The sequence below is a fragment of the Barbus barbus genome, assembly GCF_936440315.1.
Source record: "Barbus barbus genome assembly, chromosome: 17".
Lineage (NCBI taxonomy): Eukaryota > Metazoa > Chordata > Actinopteri > Cypriniformes > Cyprinidae > Barbus > Barbus barbus.
Window position 1 is genome coordinate 12,278,054 of NC_136745.1, and position 18,257 is coordinate 12,296,310.

General features: G+C 37.1%; 1 protein-coding gene across 4 annotated transcripts in view; it reads left to right on the top strand.

Annotated features, from left to right (window-relative positions):
- The window catches only part of LOC306883163 (protein phosphatase 3 catalytic subunit alpha-like), a 50,804-nt gene that overhangs the window by 10,530 nt on the left and 22,017 nt on the right, over positions 1–18,257 (top strand). For all 4 annotated transcript variants that reach the window (XM_079438281.1, XM_079438283.1, XM_079438284.1 and 1 more), the window contains exon 2: positions 16,484–16,684. In XM_079438281.1, the coding sequence (XP_079294407.1) occupies positions 16,484–16,684 (201 nt within the window). The remainder of the gene's footprint in view (positions 1–16,483; positions 16,685–18,257) is intronic.

Genomic DNA, 18,257 nt, shown 5'->3' on the forward strand with positions numbered 1-18,257 from the left:
CGTGATCCAGAAATCCAGTAGAACGGATCTTTATCCTGTATTTACTGCTGCCTGAGTGGATGACCTCATCATTTCTGGCCTGTCAGTCAACCCAGCTCACTCTGCTGATTGGTTCATCGTTGTGTTTGTCATCTTAAAGTCCCGCCTCCTGCTTTTGTGCACGTGCAGATGGCCCCTTCATGTGTGAAGCATGCATTAATTGTGCAACATCAAACACCGCTTGTAAAAATCCCTCCGTCAAAGGCGCATGATGCTGTTACCTTCTCCCGATCTGGGTCAGGCGCTACTTTCGCTCTTATCCATCCCTTTAGTCAATTTTCTCCATTCTCATTCCGACAGTACATTTTCTTTCTATTTGTCTCATCGCTATACAGAATTCTGGGATTGTCAGAGGATGTGGCAGTTGTATTTTTTAAGCTCGCCTGTAGTAACAATACAATGTTTCTGTCTGACACACAGCAAAATGTGTGTTCCATCGCTTTTAGGTCTCAGGGGCTGAAACAGAGCCGTCCCATGGTTGTGATCACAGGATGATGTATTTCAGATTGTCAGCAGTTTAATTACAGGATGCTGCAGCTTGCACACTGGAAGTGCTTCTGGAACGGCTCCGTGGGTGTCTGATGGTCTTCGCTTGCTGCAGTTACAGCCGCTTCAGATCGCACAAGTTTGATGTTCGACATCACAAATCTCTGAAATTCTTTGTCCTACTTCCCCCCCCACCTAAGCCAGAAGTGAGCTTCCCACTGACAACATCCGCAGCAGCAGTGTTGTATTGTACAGTGAGTTTGCTAATAACCCAGTACGGCTTCAGTACGACCTCATTACAGGAAAACTCTCCTTATGCAGAAGTTACTGTGCCTGAATCATACCTCATGTAGCTGTGAATGAGTAGTCCAAAGTCTGACATGTAAAGGCAAAATTTATTATTATAAAAAAAAACAACAACAAAAAACTAGTACACCCAAAAATGAAATTTTGTCATTATTTACTCTCATGTCATACCTTGTTTGCATTTCTTTATTATGTAGAACACAAAAGTTTGGGAAATGTGTTAGTAGTTTTTTCTATACAAGGAAAATCAAAATCTAATCAATTTTTGGATGCAATGTGCTTCACAGGTTTGAAATGACATGACAGTGAATAATTTTGTTAAATTTTCTGTTAAACTGGCTAAAATGCTACCATGCAAAATACAAAACACAAAACCTATGCTAGAAGTATAAAAGTGGTTATTAAAAAAAAGTTTTTTGACTTTGATATCAGTTTTCATTCATTCAATATATTCTTGCATTCATGAAAAGGTTTATGTTTTCAATTGTATGTAAATACTACCGTTCAAAATTTTTTTGAACTAAGTTTTTTCAAAATAAGTCTCTTATGTTGACCAAATTTATTTGATTAAAATACAGTAAAAACATTACTATTGTGAAATGTTATTCCAGTTTAAAATAACTCTTTTATGTTTTATTATATTTTAAAATGTAATTTATTCCTGTAATCCCAAAGCTGAATTTTCAGCATCATTACTCCAGTCTTCAGTGTCACATGATCCTTCAGAAATCATTCTAATATGCTGATTTTCTGATCAAGAAACATTTGTTGTTATTTGCCCATTTGCCCAAAATAACCATTTATTCATTGAAATTGAATGCTTTGAACAGTGTATATTGAAAAGATGAGTTATTTATTTGTAAAAGTAACTTATTGTATTTATTATATTCAACCCCCTCGAAAAAAAAAAAAAAAAAAAACTGAACTGAACTGATAATCCCAACAGTGTACGTGAGGGTTTTATAAAACAGTATTTCACACAGCTGTGTAATGGTACAGGAGGTTTGAAGTGGTTCTAATGCAGGTGTGTGCATTATAATCACTGCAAAGCACTGTATTTTGTGCCAACTCAACAGATATTGCTCATACCTCTACTGGAGAATCATCAACAGGAGACTGCATGAAAAATGTCAGAAATGGTGGATGATGAGGCTGCAGCCAGAAAGAGTTTGTAGCTTACTCATTTTAAGGCCAGAAGAAAAGGAAAAGACCTCTGCAGGAACATGTAGAGATGTTAATAAGGGTCTCAGTCTCAGTTGGTTGTAGTTGGCCTTTGGCTGAAATGACAAGGTTTGTTTTTTTCTATCCAGCACTCTATTATTGCCACAAGGGGGGCTGTAGCATATATATATATATTAGTGTAAACTGCCTTCAACAGTCACGTTTCTCATGTTTACTTGATTTCAAATGTTGGATTTAATTAGTTTTTTGTTTTTTAAGCTGCCTTGCGTCTATGGTTTTCCATACTAGTGTCCACAAAGCCCTGAGGGTTTGAAAAGAAACTGCAGGGGATTTTTGAGTTGATGAAAATCTAATTATTAAATAATAAAAATGTAAACTAATCAAAATAAAACAAATTACCTGCATGTCATGTGACCATTAACCTCTCTGCATGTCAGAGAACCTTGAACCTGTGAATGTGTTAAATTATTGAAACATTAACTTAAAATCTCTGTTTTCAAAAATGTATTATATTTTGACATATTTCAGTCTAAATTTTAATACACAATGGCATTCAAACAAACAACAACAAAAAAGCCATTTTACTATCCAAACATTCAGCATGAAAAAAAACCAAAACAAGAAAAATGGCAGTGAAAAAACTCAGTTTTTTTTTTAAAGCAATAACTTTGTTTGTAAAAATGTTGTTGCAGGGATTACTTTAAGAATATTTTAGTTTAAAGAGGTTTGTCTGACCAAAAAGCTCACTAGGCTATTGTGCAACAAAAATTCCCAGATTGCACCATCTAGCATCAAACCAGTGGTATTAAAAATTAGTCGGTTTAAAACATTAATACTACTTTGATGTGAAAAGCAAGATTCTTCGTAAACTTTCCTTAAAGTTGCTAAGACTAAAGTCTCAAACCCAAAGAGATATTCTATATAAAAGTTAAGACTTGTCCACGACCCCCTAAAACGGCTCATTCAAACACGCCCCCACATGTCTACGTCACGATGTGGAAATATTTGTATAGTGCCGCCCAAAAGTTCACGCAAAGAAAGAAGGCGTGGTTTCAGTAACCACAGTTAGTGTTGATGCAGCCATGTCAGGGAGACGCTGTGTATTTCTATGCGAAAGCAAAAGCACTTTATTTGGCCTTCCGAAAGTAGATGCAATTATAAATCATTGCACAACAGCACAACCCAAATGTTTGAATTTGTGCAACGCATTTTATGGACGACAGTTTCGTGAACCTAGGAAAGTACAAGGCTGGCTATGTATGGAATTATTTTTGTGTCTTTATTATTCAAACAAAAATTCTGTATTTGAGAGCAAAACTAATTATTTTGTAATTAAAAAATAAAAGTTTGCAAAAAAAAGTCTTCTTAAGGTTCAAAATTAAAGTAATTGGAAACAAAATAATTTGCAGTGCGTGTAAATCTTTAAAATATATATATTTTTCTTTGTGCACTTCAAAAACTTTTCATCACTAATCCACAAATGTTGCTCTCTTTCCTGCCTTCTTTTTTTGCAGGTCTAAACTTTTGTTTGCGAGTTGAAAAGTTTTGCTTGCGAGTGAAGCTGTGTGTCAGTGGGCGGTCTCTATGCACCAGGATGAAAGGCCCTTTTCTATTGGCCATCACCAACTACAGACAGGCTTAGCTAACGTTATGTATTTAGGTGGGGGAGCATGAGAAGAGAGAATAATTCAGTTCATAGTTCATAATTTAAGATGTTACATTAGTTAACTTACCCAGTAAAGGAGCGGTTGCTTCTGTCAGACTGGCGTCAGTGGTGTGAACGCGTAGTGGGTAGGGGTGTGCTCAAAATATCGATTCTTAGATACATACCGATATAATAAAAAAAGATACAGTATCGATATTCTAGCCCTTAGTATCGATACTCCGCCCAGCCATTAGGGGGCGCAGCGGCGCCCGCGAGTTTCAAAAAACTCATGGAAAATGTTAAAGCAAGATGTAGCATTTAAGTGATTTCATAGTGAAATATGTTATGGCAGTACATGGTGTCACAAAAAAGAATTATAAGAAGATTTAATAAGAAGTTAAGAATAATAAGAAGAAGATTTTGTGCTTGTGTGAGCTCAGACTGTACCCTTGGAAAGTTAAATGTTGACTTGTGGTAATTTCCAGATTAATACAATTTGTGTACAATTAATCAGAGCACTTAAAGTTGCAAATATTTAAGCAAAATGCACTTTGTTATAATGCACTTCAGGGCTGGACAGTGCGAGCATTTCACTGGCATTTGCGACTAAAAATAGATGTGTGCGAACTGGAAAATGTATTTAGGAGCGCAAGTGCGAATACAATACAAAATACAAAACAGCCTAACTTATACAGTAGCCTATAACAAACGTATTAATTTATTCTGTTTATTTATGGAAAAATTGCGATGCAGCCTCATATGATTACTTTAGAACTTTAAAAAGGCAACGGTTTAATTTAAATGAGCACAGATGAGAAGAAAAGCGGAGCGAGTTAAAGTGAAGACGCGCTGAATGACGCACATTCGCCACTAGAGGGCGCTGCCGCTGCCGTTACCCCGGTGACCCAGTAAACAAATCAGCTGCGCTATTTTCCTAAAACTGTGTAAATAATGTTTCACACTCAGTCATTTAGATATTTATATTCGCTTTAATCTTCACAATAGCCTCAAATAATTCTTACTTAAAGACTTAATGAGCTATTTATTTTCAAACATTTTTTCTAACCTAAACATGGCCCATCCACTGATCTATAATAGAGAACAGTGGGCCTATCTATATATCAACGACTGATTCGTTATTATTGTTCAGTAACACAAGTTTCATTAGTTAACATGAAAAAAACAATGACTGCATTTATTAATAATGCTATCTTAATTTCAACTTTTAATAATACATTATAAAATCAAAAGTTGTCTTAATATAATTCAATGGAGCTAACATTAACTAACATAGTTGTATTTTTTATTAAATCAACATTAACAAAGAATGTTAACTACTGCAACAAATAGCTATTGCACATTTTTAGTTAATGTTAACCTGCTTTAACTAATGTTAATAAATGGGACCTTACTTACCTATTGTTATTTCGTTCATTTGAACAATCTTTTGCACTCTAATCTTGAAACACTTGTTTACTTTATATTTTTATGTATTTTTTTATAAAAGTCTTTTAGTAAATTATCTTTAATAAAGTTATTTAACCTGTTAGGACGACAACACTTTTTTTCACTTAGAAATTATATATTGTGATTTAAAAACAAAAACATATACCGTGACAAAAGCTTCAATGATTATTGTGAAAATTTTATACCGACACAGTTTAATAGGATTATAACTAATTACATAATTAGCCTATTAAATAGTCTGAAGTAAAATTATTTAAAAACCTTGTGTACTTTCTGTATTCTGATAAATTAAATAATGGTGCTTGTAAATGTCTCTTTGTATCCCCTTATTAAGCTAAAACACCTAATTAGAAAAATTTGCATTGCACCCCTAAATGTTTTTAATGCGCTCCTAAATTTTTTGACTTAGGAGCACATGTGCTCCTTGGGGAATAGGTAAGCGTCAAGCCCTGCACTTTTGTCTTCAATAAATTGAAGAAAAATGCAGAGTTCTGTTTGTTGAGTAAATGTGTTCAGCATTAACTAATTGGCTCTGGCCCATGTATTTTTATTGAATCGTATCGAATCGTGTCACATTGTATCAAATCGTATCGAGACAGCTCTGTATCGAGGTACGTATCGAATCGTGACCTGTGTATCGAGGTATGTATCGTATCGCCAGGTTCTCCAAGGTATACAGCCCTAGTAGTGGGGGTGGTCAACCTGTCACTTCAATCAAGAGTGGCCAATAGAAAAGGGCCTTTCATCCTGGTGCATAGAGACCGCCCACTGACACACAGCTTCACTCGCAAGCAAAACTTTTCAACTCGCAAACAAACGTTTAGACCCGCAAAAAAAGAAGGCAGGAAAGAGAGCAACATTTGTGGATTAGTGATGAAAAGTTTTTGAAGTGCACAAAGAAAAATATATATATTTTAAAGATTTACACGCACTGCAAATTATTTTGTTTTCAATTACTTTAATTTTGAACCTTAAGAAGACTTTTTTTTGCAAACTTTTATTTTTTAATTACAAAATAATTAGTTTTGCTCTCAAATACAGAATTTTTGTTTGAATAATAAAGACACAAAAATAATTCCATAGCTATGCACAAAGGCTATTTCTTAAAAAAAAAAGGGTCAATTCCGACTTTGCTATGACAATCTGGCACTTCGGAATCAACGACTGTAAGTATGTTTTGTTATTAGTTCAAGTATTGTGGAGTTTTGTGTATAACGCGTCGTGTGTGTGTGTGTGTGTGTGAGGGCAACAGGGTCACATCACAGCGGAGTGTACAGCCCGTCAGAAATTGTCTTAACCGTGTCCAAAATTGTGCAAAAACATTGTGGGACAAGGTTTTCACACTGCAGTTGTCATTGTTTCTCTGAGGGAGCAACAGTAACTGAGGGGGGGCGGGGCTTATCGATAGGTCAGTTGCACACACAAATACTGCATCGCTCTGTAGCTGTCAGGGAACTGTTGTGTGTCTGTCATGTGTTCCTGCCCCTTGTGCCCATATTTGGTTTGTTTCCTGTCCTTGTTAAGCGTAATCATTAGTTAATTCTTGTCTAGCCGTGTTCGTCTCGTTATCTATGATTTACCTGTGTATATTAGTCCTGTCTGTTCAGTTAAACTTTGTCTGGTCCACTCGTTAACCCCGGTGTGTGATGTCCGTGTCTGCCTTGCCTTGTCCTGCCATGCCCTGTCCTGATGTCTTGATGTTCAGTAAAGTCTGTTATTTGAGTTTCTATCCTCGTCTGCGTGTTCCTGGTTCCTCCCTCGTGTGTGCACCGTGACAGAAGACCAGACCAAAACAGTAAGCGGCGCCCCTTCACCTCGTTTTGTTTTCCGTTTTTTAAAAGTCTTTTTGTTAGTTCCTGTTTTGTTTGTCCCTCGTGGTATGGAAGTCGCCACTCGTCCTTCTGCCCTAGCCCGCGTCAAGTCGGCGTGGGAGTTCGGCAGGATTACCGCGAGTGCCGCGAGTCCACTGGCCGCGAGCCCTCCAGTCTGACGATCGCGGGAGAACTTCGCCGTTGCCCGCGGCTATCCCAACCTCGCCGCTCACACCGAGCCCGCCGTTCGCGGGAGTTCACGCCGCCGTCCGCGGCACACCGAGCCCGCCGTTCGCGGGAGTTCACGCCGCCACCTGCGGTTCACCCAAGTCCGCCGTCCGTGGGGAAAGCCAACCCACCGTCGGCGGCTTCACCGTGCCCGCCGTTCGCGGGAGATCAACGCTGCCGTCCGCGGGGAAAGCCAACCCGCCGTCGGCGGCTCCCCCTGTTCACGCCGCCGTCCGCGGCTCCCCTGTGCACGCCGCCGGTCCGCCTCTGACTCAATGCCCGCCGGTCCGCCGCTGACTCAAGCCCACCGGATTGCCGCTGACTCAAGCCTGCCGGTCGCCGATACCCTCTCCGTGGATCAAGTCCACATGTCACGGCCAGGAGAGCCGTGTTTGTGTTTGTTGTGCCCACAGGAACATTTTAAACTTACCTTGTCATGCCATGTCTTGTCTTGTCCATGGAGACTCGTCTGGGGCAGGCGGCTCCTTGAATTGTGGCCATGGAGGCCAGTCGCAGCCGCTTGCCCCCCCTGTCGCAGAAGTGGAGGAGGTTGCTGAGGGACCCTGTGAGGGCCCCTGACTCCTCGTCAAGCCCAGAGGAAGACTCAGCTTCCTAGCCAGCCCAGGAGGGCTTCTGGTTCCTGTGGGATGTCCTGTCGTGTTTGTCTGACCCTGGAGGGTTTCTGTCGTGTCTTGTCGTGTTTTGTCTGTCTAGCCCCGGAGGGCTCCTGATACCCCCTGGATTCCCCATGGAAATTTTGGGGGGGGGTAGTAGACCTCTGGGTGGAGTGGGTGGGCCGAAGAAGGATGCCATGGCCACAGTTACCACCTGCCATGGCCTCCTGAGCTCCCTGCTCCGCCATGGGTCCTGTCTGTCTGTTCCGCTCTGGAGGTCCCCGTCCTGTGGTCCGTGTCTGTCCTGAGAGGCCTCCAGAGCGCCCACCCCCCCTCCCTGATGGAACTGTTAAGGCTCGGGACGAGCCTTTCGGGAGGGGGGAGTTATGTCAGGGAACTGTTGTGTGTCTGTCATGTGTTCCTGCCCCTTGTGCCCATATTTGGTTTGTTTCCTGTCCTTGTTAAGCGTAATCATTAGTTAATTCTTGTCTAGCCGTGTTCGTCTCGTTATCTATGATTTACCTGTGTATATTAGTCCTGTCTGTTCAGTTAAACTTTGTCTGGTCCACTCGTTAACCCCGGTGTGTGATGTCCGTGTCTGCCTTGCCTTGTCCTGCCATGCCCTGTCCTGATGTCTTGATGTTCAGTAAAGTCTGTTATTTGAGTTTCTATCCTCGTCTGCGTGTTCCTGGTTCCTCCCTCGTGTGTGCACCGTGACAGTAGCCTGTATCATTTCATATTAAAGCACGAATGAAACTACAAGCATGCGTGTCAGATCCGTGTCACGTTTAGCAGCGGCAGTTCTTAAAGTAAAAGCAGCCAAATAACCTAATAACCCAGCTGCTGTGATGTCTCTTAATCAAAGAACAAAAGAAAAAAAGAGGAAATCAATAACTTTAGCTTTAAGGATTCATCTATATTTAATTTAGAATTTAGTGTTTGATAACTTTATTCAATTTTTGCATATTTCCTACTTACTGAAGGGCACAGGTAGATATGGCATTTATTATAATGGGTTTATGTGAAGATTGTTTTAAGTTCACTTAAATTAGAAGTTTTTATTTTTTAAAGTCTAATAAATGTTAAAATTGATAGTTCTCAATTATACTCTAATACTGATTGGCTATAGTCAATGGTTAAATATTAGGAAAAAAATAATTCCTAGAGACATCAGTTTTATTGGTATCAGTGTCACTCACCTTCAATCATAAAAAAAGATGCCATTAAATAAATATAAAAAATATACTGTCTTTACGTTGTTTATTCATTAATTTGAAGATTGTATGTACTTCGGAGTATGTTTCAACCTAAAATACTTCAAAAAGTTATCATGTTTAGCTAACATGAATCTTTATGAGAATATACTAGTCTTTGAAGTTGGTTTGTTTTGAGACAGCATGCTCATGGCGTTTATCAGTCTTCTAGTAGTTTACCAACAGTTTCTCCTTCACAGCAGGGGCTCAGACTCGAAGGCAAACCTTTATGAGTCCTGTAAGTGAGGGTCAGGACAGGGCGAGGGCAGGAGTGAACGCTCAGGGAGGAGAGGGAAGGAAAGAGAGAGAGAGAGAGAGAGAGAGAGAGAGGCTCTAGCACAGCTGTGACCTGAATGAGTCCCTCCCCTCGTACCTCTGGGGTTCGGGAACAAGCGCGAGCCTGTCAGCGGCCTACTTTCCCAAAGTATGATTCTAGGCCATTATCTGTGTTACCACTGGTGGGGCTCCAGTGGGCTCAACGGATCCGCAGAACAATCCTTTTCATCGCCCGTGAACGCGTGAGGGAGGGCCGGCAGTTTGGAAGTGTTACTCTGAGAGGAACGTATCTTACAGGAGGGACTCAAGGTGAGGTCGACTACTGGGAGCAGGAGGACAGAGAATGAGACTGAAAAAATAGCAGGGAGTTAAAAGGAGAGTTTATCAACCAAACTACGGCACATTGTGGTTGAACTGCTGTTCATTGATATTTTGTTATATAATGCAAAGATATTTATACGTACATACAAGTTTGACCCGAGTCTATAAATAAATACTTGTTCTTTGAAACACACAAAATGATATTTTGAAAATAAATTGGATCTAAACAACAGTGTATACAACATATGTATTTTTTTGAAAGTATCTCTGTGTAATTTGGAATGACATGAGGGTGAGTAAATGATGACAGATTTTTCATTTTTGAGTTTGAACTGTGCCTTTAAGGTTCGTGTTCAACCTTGATGGGGAATTTATAGACAATCCCTAAGCTTTCTGACTAATCAGATCATTCATTCATAGGCTCTATGTGAGCCACATTCTCTGTCAATACTGTCACATTCCTCAGATTCAACAACTGACTTGTTATTTCAGCACAATTTTAGCTGAAATAAGTTTAATAACAAGTTTAACTGCCATACAGAGGCCTCTTATGTACCTTATGTCTCTTTGCTAACCAAAGCTGCTTGATTAAAAATACACTAAAAACAGTAATATTGTGAAATATTACAATTTAAAATAACTGTTTTGTGTCATAATATTGTTAATATATTGTAAAATGTAATTTAATCCTGTGATGCAAAGTTGAATTTTCAGCAGCCATTACTTGAAATTGTAAAACAGCATTTATTTAAAATAGTAAAAACATTTATGATGCTACAAAAGATTTATCTCACTGTTGATCAGTTTAATACATCCTTGCTGAATAAAAGTATGAATTTCCTTTAAAAAATCCTACTGAATCCAAAATATCAAACCATAGTCAATTTAACTATCGATATGTTCCACTAAGGTTTGACAACCAGAAATAGCCTTTTTGTATCTTAATTTAGAATAATATATTTTCTGTTGTTATCAAAGCAGTTTTATCTATACAAATGAAAACATAGAAGAGGATGCAGGAACAAAAGCAGTAACTGAATTTAAAAAATACAAATAAAATACATTTTGGTTTCCAGGCAGCTGAAAATTGTGCTGCTACTGACAGGATGAAAAATGGTACTACAGCAAACACAATCAAAGAGTTACATCTTCCCCATAAAACTGGAAGTACCAAGTGGCACTGTTCATAAAGCACAAACTATACGTCTGCCATTGGACAGATTCACACTGACAAGTTTTTGATTTCCTCTTGCAAGCTAGTTAGATGAATTTTTAATTAAGTTTTAGACAACAATAGCTCAAATTGAACCACATGGTGCTTATTTTTCTTTTCTTTTTAAAAGCTCTACAGCCGCTGGTGATTGTATGTTTTCATTGTATAGAAAAGAGCAGCATAAACACTCAACAAAATGTCTCCTTTTCTGTTCAATGGATGAAAGTGAGTAAATCATGGCAATTTGGGTGTGCCAAGATACCAAATTCTGCAAAATATCAGTCAGAAATGAGATGTGAGCAGTCAGAAATGTTTTTTTGTTTGTTTGTGAATGCGTTTGAGGCTTTTGTGAGTGTATTTGTATGTGTGCTTTGAGTGAGAGAGAGGGATCAGAGTGTTTGTATGAGTGTGTGTTTGGTCTGGTGCTTGTTTTTTCAGTCTCTAGTAGATGAAGAAGGAGTCTCAGCATCTGTCTCAGCAGCTGGAGGGTGTCACACACACACATACACACATGCTCTCACACGCGGGTCAGTTATCATGACCTCACACTGCCGCTGCTTGTCCTGCCTTGACCTGCTGTATTACACGCGTGCAGGCTGTGAAAAGGCTAGAAGGAAGTTTAACAGAGAAAAGAAAATAAAGGCGCAGCAAGTATTCATGAAATGCTGATATTCAATTTCCATGCCAAAGGTCAAAGGTCAACACCAATGTTGACACAGAGCAGATGGCAGCTCTGTATTGGCACTGCTTATCACAATATGCAAAAATGTGTATGTGGGTAGCTGACATGAAATACGTGTCCTATTTTAGGCAGAGTTTTGCTGACTTTTGTAATAATTTTATAATTAATAGGTTTTTTTGATAGTTAGAGGCACTAGTTGGAATATATATTTTTTTTCACTTCAGGAATATTTGAAATAAACTACTAAAGAAAAAAAGTGAAAATGTATAACCTTAAAGTCCAACTTTATTTTATTAATTTTTTTTCAAGTTTTGAAAAGAATATACGTTTTATATTCTGCACATTAGAAATTTGAGTGAATCTCACTAAAGTCAGCATTTAATATTGTTGACTTTAAATTATGTTTTAATTATGTTTCTAGACCAAATAATATAGAATTTTAATATTATCTGTTTATCATTTATTGACCAGCTTTATTTAATCAATTGAGGGACTGTGGAATATTTTAACTTTTAAAAATTAATTGTTTTGGACCATTTAAAATAAAATATTGAAGCCAAAAAAGGGATAAAAAAAATAGTGACAATTTTATAACCCTAAATTTAATACTTAAAATCTTTAATAGATTAATAGTCATTAATAGTACATTATAATGTTGTGACATTCTGTACATATAATGTTGTGATGCCAAAACAGCACTAAATTCAATTTTTTATGTTGATTTAAAATTTTGTTTTTTGATTTTAGACAAAAAAGCATATCACAAATGTTAATTCATATCCATATATACATATTCACAGGTTCATAGACACATTATGTCATCTATTCTCGTGTGTTTAATGTTTAGGCTTGTTCTGCTTCTCTGCAACACTCATGTTTATATTTAGCTCACATTGTTTTGCGCGGGTTCGTTCCGCTCTCCGATCAATGATTCATGGAGTTTCATTTCATTGTTGTGGTTCATAATCCAACATGTTTATTTACATTCAAATGCCTGTGGAAAGATGCACCACATGTGTGTTTATTGACATGAGAGGATGCGTGAGGCCCGTTTATCTATGACTGTGTCCATGACAACAATAATTATGCTCATGTTCAGAAAGAGGACAGCATACAGTATGTGCTTATTCAGAAGGAACGTATGCAAATATCTGTACTGTAAAGGTGTGTGTTTGTGTGCTGCAAGTGTTTTAGGTAACCAGAAGAAAAAGGTTGTTGCTCAGAGTTTGCTTGATCTCATACGACCATTTCTTTCAAGTTTTAAGATGTTTTTCCTATAATTTCTTAGGTGAAATCAAAATAGACACAAATGAGACAATTGACAATTTGAGACATTGAGATCTTTTCTGAAACTTTAAAGGAAACGTGAGATTACTGGTGGTATTTTTCTCAGTAGAACAATAAGATAGCAGCAAAAGCTTTAAGTCTTAATTTGCTCTCTCTGTTTTCATTAGGAGAAACAATTGAGATATTAAATAGATTTATTTTCCTATGAGTATTTTCAAGACTTTTTGAAAAATATGTGCAAATGCATGCAATAAACAATTGCATGCACATATCTGGCTTTGCACAAGTCTTGCATATTTCTTTTCTCGTGAGCGTGTGTGTTCATTTATCACGTGCAATTGAATGCTTGTGGAGTTGGTAATGTGTGTGTGTGTGTGTGAGAGAGGGAGAGTGTGTGCAGTGCATTTGCCTGAGGAGACAGTGTTATGTAAGTTATCTCTGCAGCATACTGCACTTCAATAATATACCCAAACTGCTAAATAAAGACACTCACACACTCATACTGTAAACACATACAATAACAAATCATATACAAAGCAGATCAGATTCTCAGGACACTCATTGTAGAGCTTGTCCTAACAAACTGTGCCTAGTAAAATGCCATAGTGTTCTTATCAGCAGGAAAGAAAAATTACTGATGACATCTCTTTGATATCTCAAATGTTTCTCCTAGACTGAATTGTGAATAAATGGACAAATGCAGACTTTCCTGCTTCTCAGTTTCCCCTGAGAAAAAGACCCTATTATCTCCTTTGAGGGTTTTAGAAGAATCTCAACTGTGTCTCAGACTATGCTCATATTTGAGCAGAATCAGGCTCAGATGCAAACTCAAAGAAAGTCATACTTATAGGTTGCCCTCCTTTAAAAGAGACCTATTACGGCCCTTTTTACAATATATAATATAAGTCTCAGGTCTCCCCAGAATGTGTCTGTGAAGTTTCAGTTCAAAATACCCCACAGATCATTTATTATGTCATTTTGAACATGCCTATTTTGAGTGGAAGCAGAAACACAATGTTTTTGTGCATGTCTAAATGCAAATTAATTGCTGCTGCTCCCCGCCCCCTTTTCTAGAATAGGGCTGTGACTTTACAGCTCTTACATCAGATACTCTGGCAAAAAACATCTTTGGTTTTTATTATAATCTATCGTCCTGAAATTATGCATTTTAAACCATATTAGTTTAAACTTCTGATATGTTTTTTTGAGCGGACACATCCGAAGCATGCGCACAGAAAGCTGCTGTCACATAGCATGTGAGTACTAAACTAAGTTTTCGCAAGCGACAACGATGTACCAGTTCTAACGCCATGGTGAAACACTATTTAGAGTCCCAGCCTCAGAGGAGACGAGAGAGCAATGGATTTATTGATTTATTTACTTTATATTATGCTGTTGACACACATATCTAATATAAACGTGCAATTTCTTTACTAGCTGTTTACCTTCACAGAAATATGTGTGTTTTTAACATAAACCTGTGTGTATTTGACAGTTTAATTGGAATAAGACATGAAAGAGAACACAATGGTGGCGCCGTGGGTGGAAACTTGCAGATTAAGGGGCGGTAATATTATAATAAGATCCCCTTTCTACGTCACAGCGGGAGAAAAATCTGAGTTTTTTCACAAGCTTGCAGAGAAAGGATTACTAAAAAATTTATTGGATTGTTCTTTTTCACATTTTCTGGGTTGGTAGATGCACCGAGGACCCAATTATAGCACTTAAACACGGAAAAAGTCAGGTTTGCATCATATGCCACCTTTAAGACTTGGTCTTGGAGGAATTTTATGCAAAATGCTTGAGTTCATATTGAAATCTTGACTCATGGAGACATTGTTGAGATCTCTTCTGAAACTCTATAGAGAAGACGTGGGGTTGTTTTCTCAGGAGAAGCGTCTGAGAAGCATCAGAAAAAACACTCCATTTGCTCTCTGTTTATCTCATCAAGAAGCAACTAATAAATGAAAGAGATTTTAATATGAACTCAAACTTTCTCAACAAATTCACCCATCCCCATTTGTTTTATAGCTCTATATTTTCTCTGTCCATCTTTCTCTGTCTCATCTGTGTCTCGTTTTATTGCTTGCAAGGAATTTAAGAAGACAAAGTTGACAATTTAACATGCTTGATAACACAAGAAAATAATCTGAGTAGTAAAAGATAAACTTTTGGGCAATAAAATTTTTTTCTGTGTATGATCTGATGTTCCGCATCATGGAAGTGACTCCATTCCTTTGTTCCTGAAATATGTAAATGTTATCTGACTGAATTCATCTTCACAGTTATTGTTTTAGCTGCTGCAGCACGTCTGCGTGGCTCGAAAGCTTGAAAAATAAGTTTCTGAAAACACATTTTTTGGATGTGGAAATGGGTTAGCATGTGGGCTGCTATGACTCAGTGTGTGTGTGTGTGTGAGATGCGCTTCACTGGTGGCATGCCAACCTCTGGCTGCTGTTGCCCGGTAACACTTTGCCACAGTTTTGCTCTCATTTCACCTTTTTACAGACTTTTTGTCTTTTTCTCTGTGTATCTATTTTTTCCCCTTTCATCATCGTTTCTGGCATGTTATGCAATGTGGAAATGATAATAAACCAATATCACACTGTTGTTCTATTGGGATTGTCCTGACCTTTTCTCTCTTTTTAATCAATAAACTCTAGAGTTTGTGTGTGGTTTTAGAAAGTATTTATAAAAAATATTTGTTTCTTTTTAAAATCTAGAAGAATTTGATGAGACATATTTTGTATTGCAGACTTATCTTAGCCTTGTCTTCTATTGGAGCATATCTGAGCAAAGTTTGAGACACTCTAGAGGAAACACACATGAAATAATATGATCTGATTTCTGAGGTGAAACAAGATATTAAGAGATATTGAAATATCAAGATATTATATTGAGATATTAAGGAGATTTACTTATAGGTGTTTTTCCGAGTCTATTTGAAAAATATCTGTAAATGCCTGCACAAAATGATTATTCGTATGTTTGGATTTGTTTATGAGCATTTTTCTTCACATATTTTGAAGTCACAACTTTAGGTTGAAGTTATTATCTTCTATGGTAAAATCCCAGTTGAATTATAGGGTTAAAACATGTATGCTCACTGTAAAAAAAAAAGTGTTGTTTCAACTGCTGCCTTAAAATTTTAACTTCAGTCAACTTAAAAATTCTACATCATTTTTTTTTCAGTGTTTAAGTAATCTGTTTAGACATTTTGGTCAGTGGTTGTTTTAATGTGTAATCAGTACAGTAACATTTACTGTATGTCTATGTATGCCCACCCTCAAGTCTTTAAAATATTTTGGTCTTTAGATATGATTTGATCCTTCCTTCAGTGTAATTGTATGGGATTTGTAACCTGTTTTGTATCATTTGTTGATTAAAATCAATAGTTGAATATTATTTATCAATATCATTTTGGAGATTGTGTTGGTGGATATTCCTGAGTTATCATCTAAAAATAGTGTAATCAGTCTGGTTTCTCATCCTCATGTTTCTCACAAAATCATCTAGAGGTGTTTCATCGAGTATGTTTTATGCATTCCAGCTTCACTCAGCATTCTGCATGTGCCTCTATACAATGGATGTTTTTTTGTAATCTGGTTCCCTTTTGATTTTCTACACCGTTTACTCAGTTCTTTTCTCTGTCCTTCTTTTTCTCTCTCTGCAGCGGTGCCGTTTCCGCTGAGCCACAGGTTAAGCATGCGAGAGGTATTTGACTCTGAGGGGAAACCGCGTGTGGATCTGCTGAAGGCTCACCTCACTAAAGAGGGCCGCGTAGAGGAGCCCGTCGCTCTGCGCATCATCAATGAGGGGGCCGCCATCCTCCGCCAGGAGAAGACCATGCTGGACATAGAGGCCCCTGTCACAGGTTACTGATATAGACATCTCTGACAAGAAAACAGGGCATGATCTGTAGACACAAACATTATGCTTGCCAAGACTGCAGTTATTTGCTTAAAAATACAGTAAAAACAGTAATATTGTGAAATATTATTACAATTTAAATGAACTGTTTTATATTTGAATATATTTTAAAATGTAATTTATTCCTGTGATATAAATATTAATTTTCAGCATCATTACTCCAGTCTTCAGTGTCACATGATCCTTCAAAAATCATTCTAATATGCTGATTTTCTGCTCAATTATTATTGGTGCTTAATTATTATAAAATTTAAAAAGAATAATCTTGTCTTGGGACACAGTAGTTGATTTTTGGCTGGATGGTTAGTTATGGTTAGGATGGTTAATATCCAGGTTAGGCCAGCTACAAACCAACTACTATGTTCCCAAACACAGCTTAATCTGAGTTTCTACATCCTAACTGAGATGTAACATCATAAGTGATATATTTGGATCACTACATAGGCAGCAACTCAGTGCATCACACAAATAGCTCTCCACACGGGAGACTCAATTCATAATTGATTCCAGTAGGCCTAGAGTTTGACGTTAGCATGTTGCTAAGCTTGCAACTTGATATTCTAATTGCAATAAAAATACAGCATGCATACGAACAGGGTGTAATAGTACATTTTAATTTTCATTATTAAATTAAATATAAATCGCCAGTTCTTGCCATCTTGTATTTGTTGTGTACTCTGAGCTTAAGACAATGCATTCAGGGATTGCCTTCACCACAAATAATATGTGTGACACTGCATTAAAATTGTACAAATTAAGGCATACAAGTATAATTATTTGATGTTATGTTATTCTATTCAATGCTCTATTAGCTCTATTTCAAAATCTACTGATCTGATAATCCCAGAATGCATTGTGTTGAGCTCTGTGAAAATTTGGCAGAGGTCCGTGAAATGTAATGTTGAATTTAAATATACACATATTTTATTCATTACTAAAAATATTAATATCTGCTACATTTTATGTAAAGTTTACACTAGCGTTCAGGTTGGTACTATTTTAAGAAATGAGAGTAAATATATTTATAATGTTACAAAAGATTTGTATTTCAAATAAATGCTGTTCTTTTGAACTTCCTATTCATTAAAGAACACAGATATATCAACATTGATAATATAAATGTTTCTTGAGCAGAAAATCAGCATATTATAATGATTTCTGAAGGATCATGGGACAGTGAAGACTGGAGCAATGATGCTGAAAATTCAGCTTTCAATCACAGCAATAATTTACTTTTTAAAATATATTTAAATATAAAACCGATAATTTAAATTGTAATAATTTTTAACAATATTACTGTTTTTACTGTATTTTAATCACGTAAATGCAGCCTTTTTATTTATGACAACCACAATTTAACATGGCTGAATATTTACCTTTATATACCTATAATTTTGAACAAAAGGATTTATTATATTCACGTTCTAGAGTAAAATAAGTGATATTTTGTCCTTGTTGTGAATTAATTTACTCATGTATCAGATGATAAAAAGATACATAAACAAATATATAAGTAT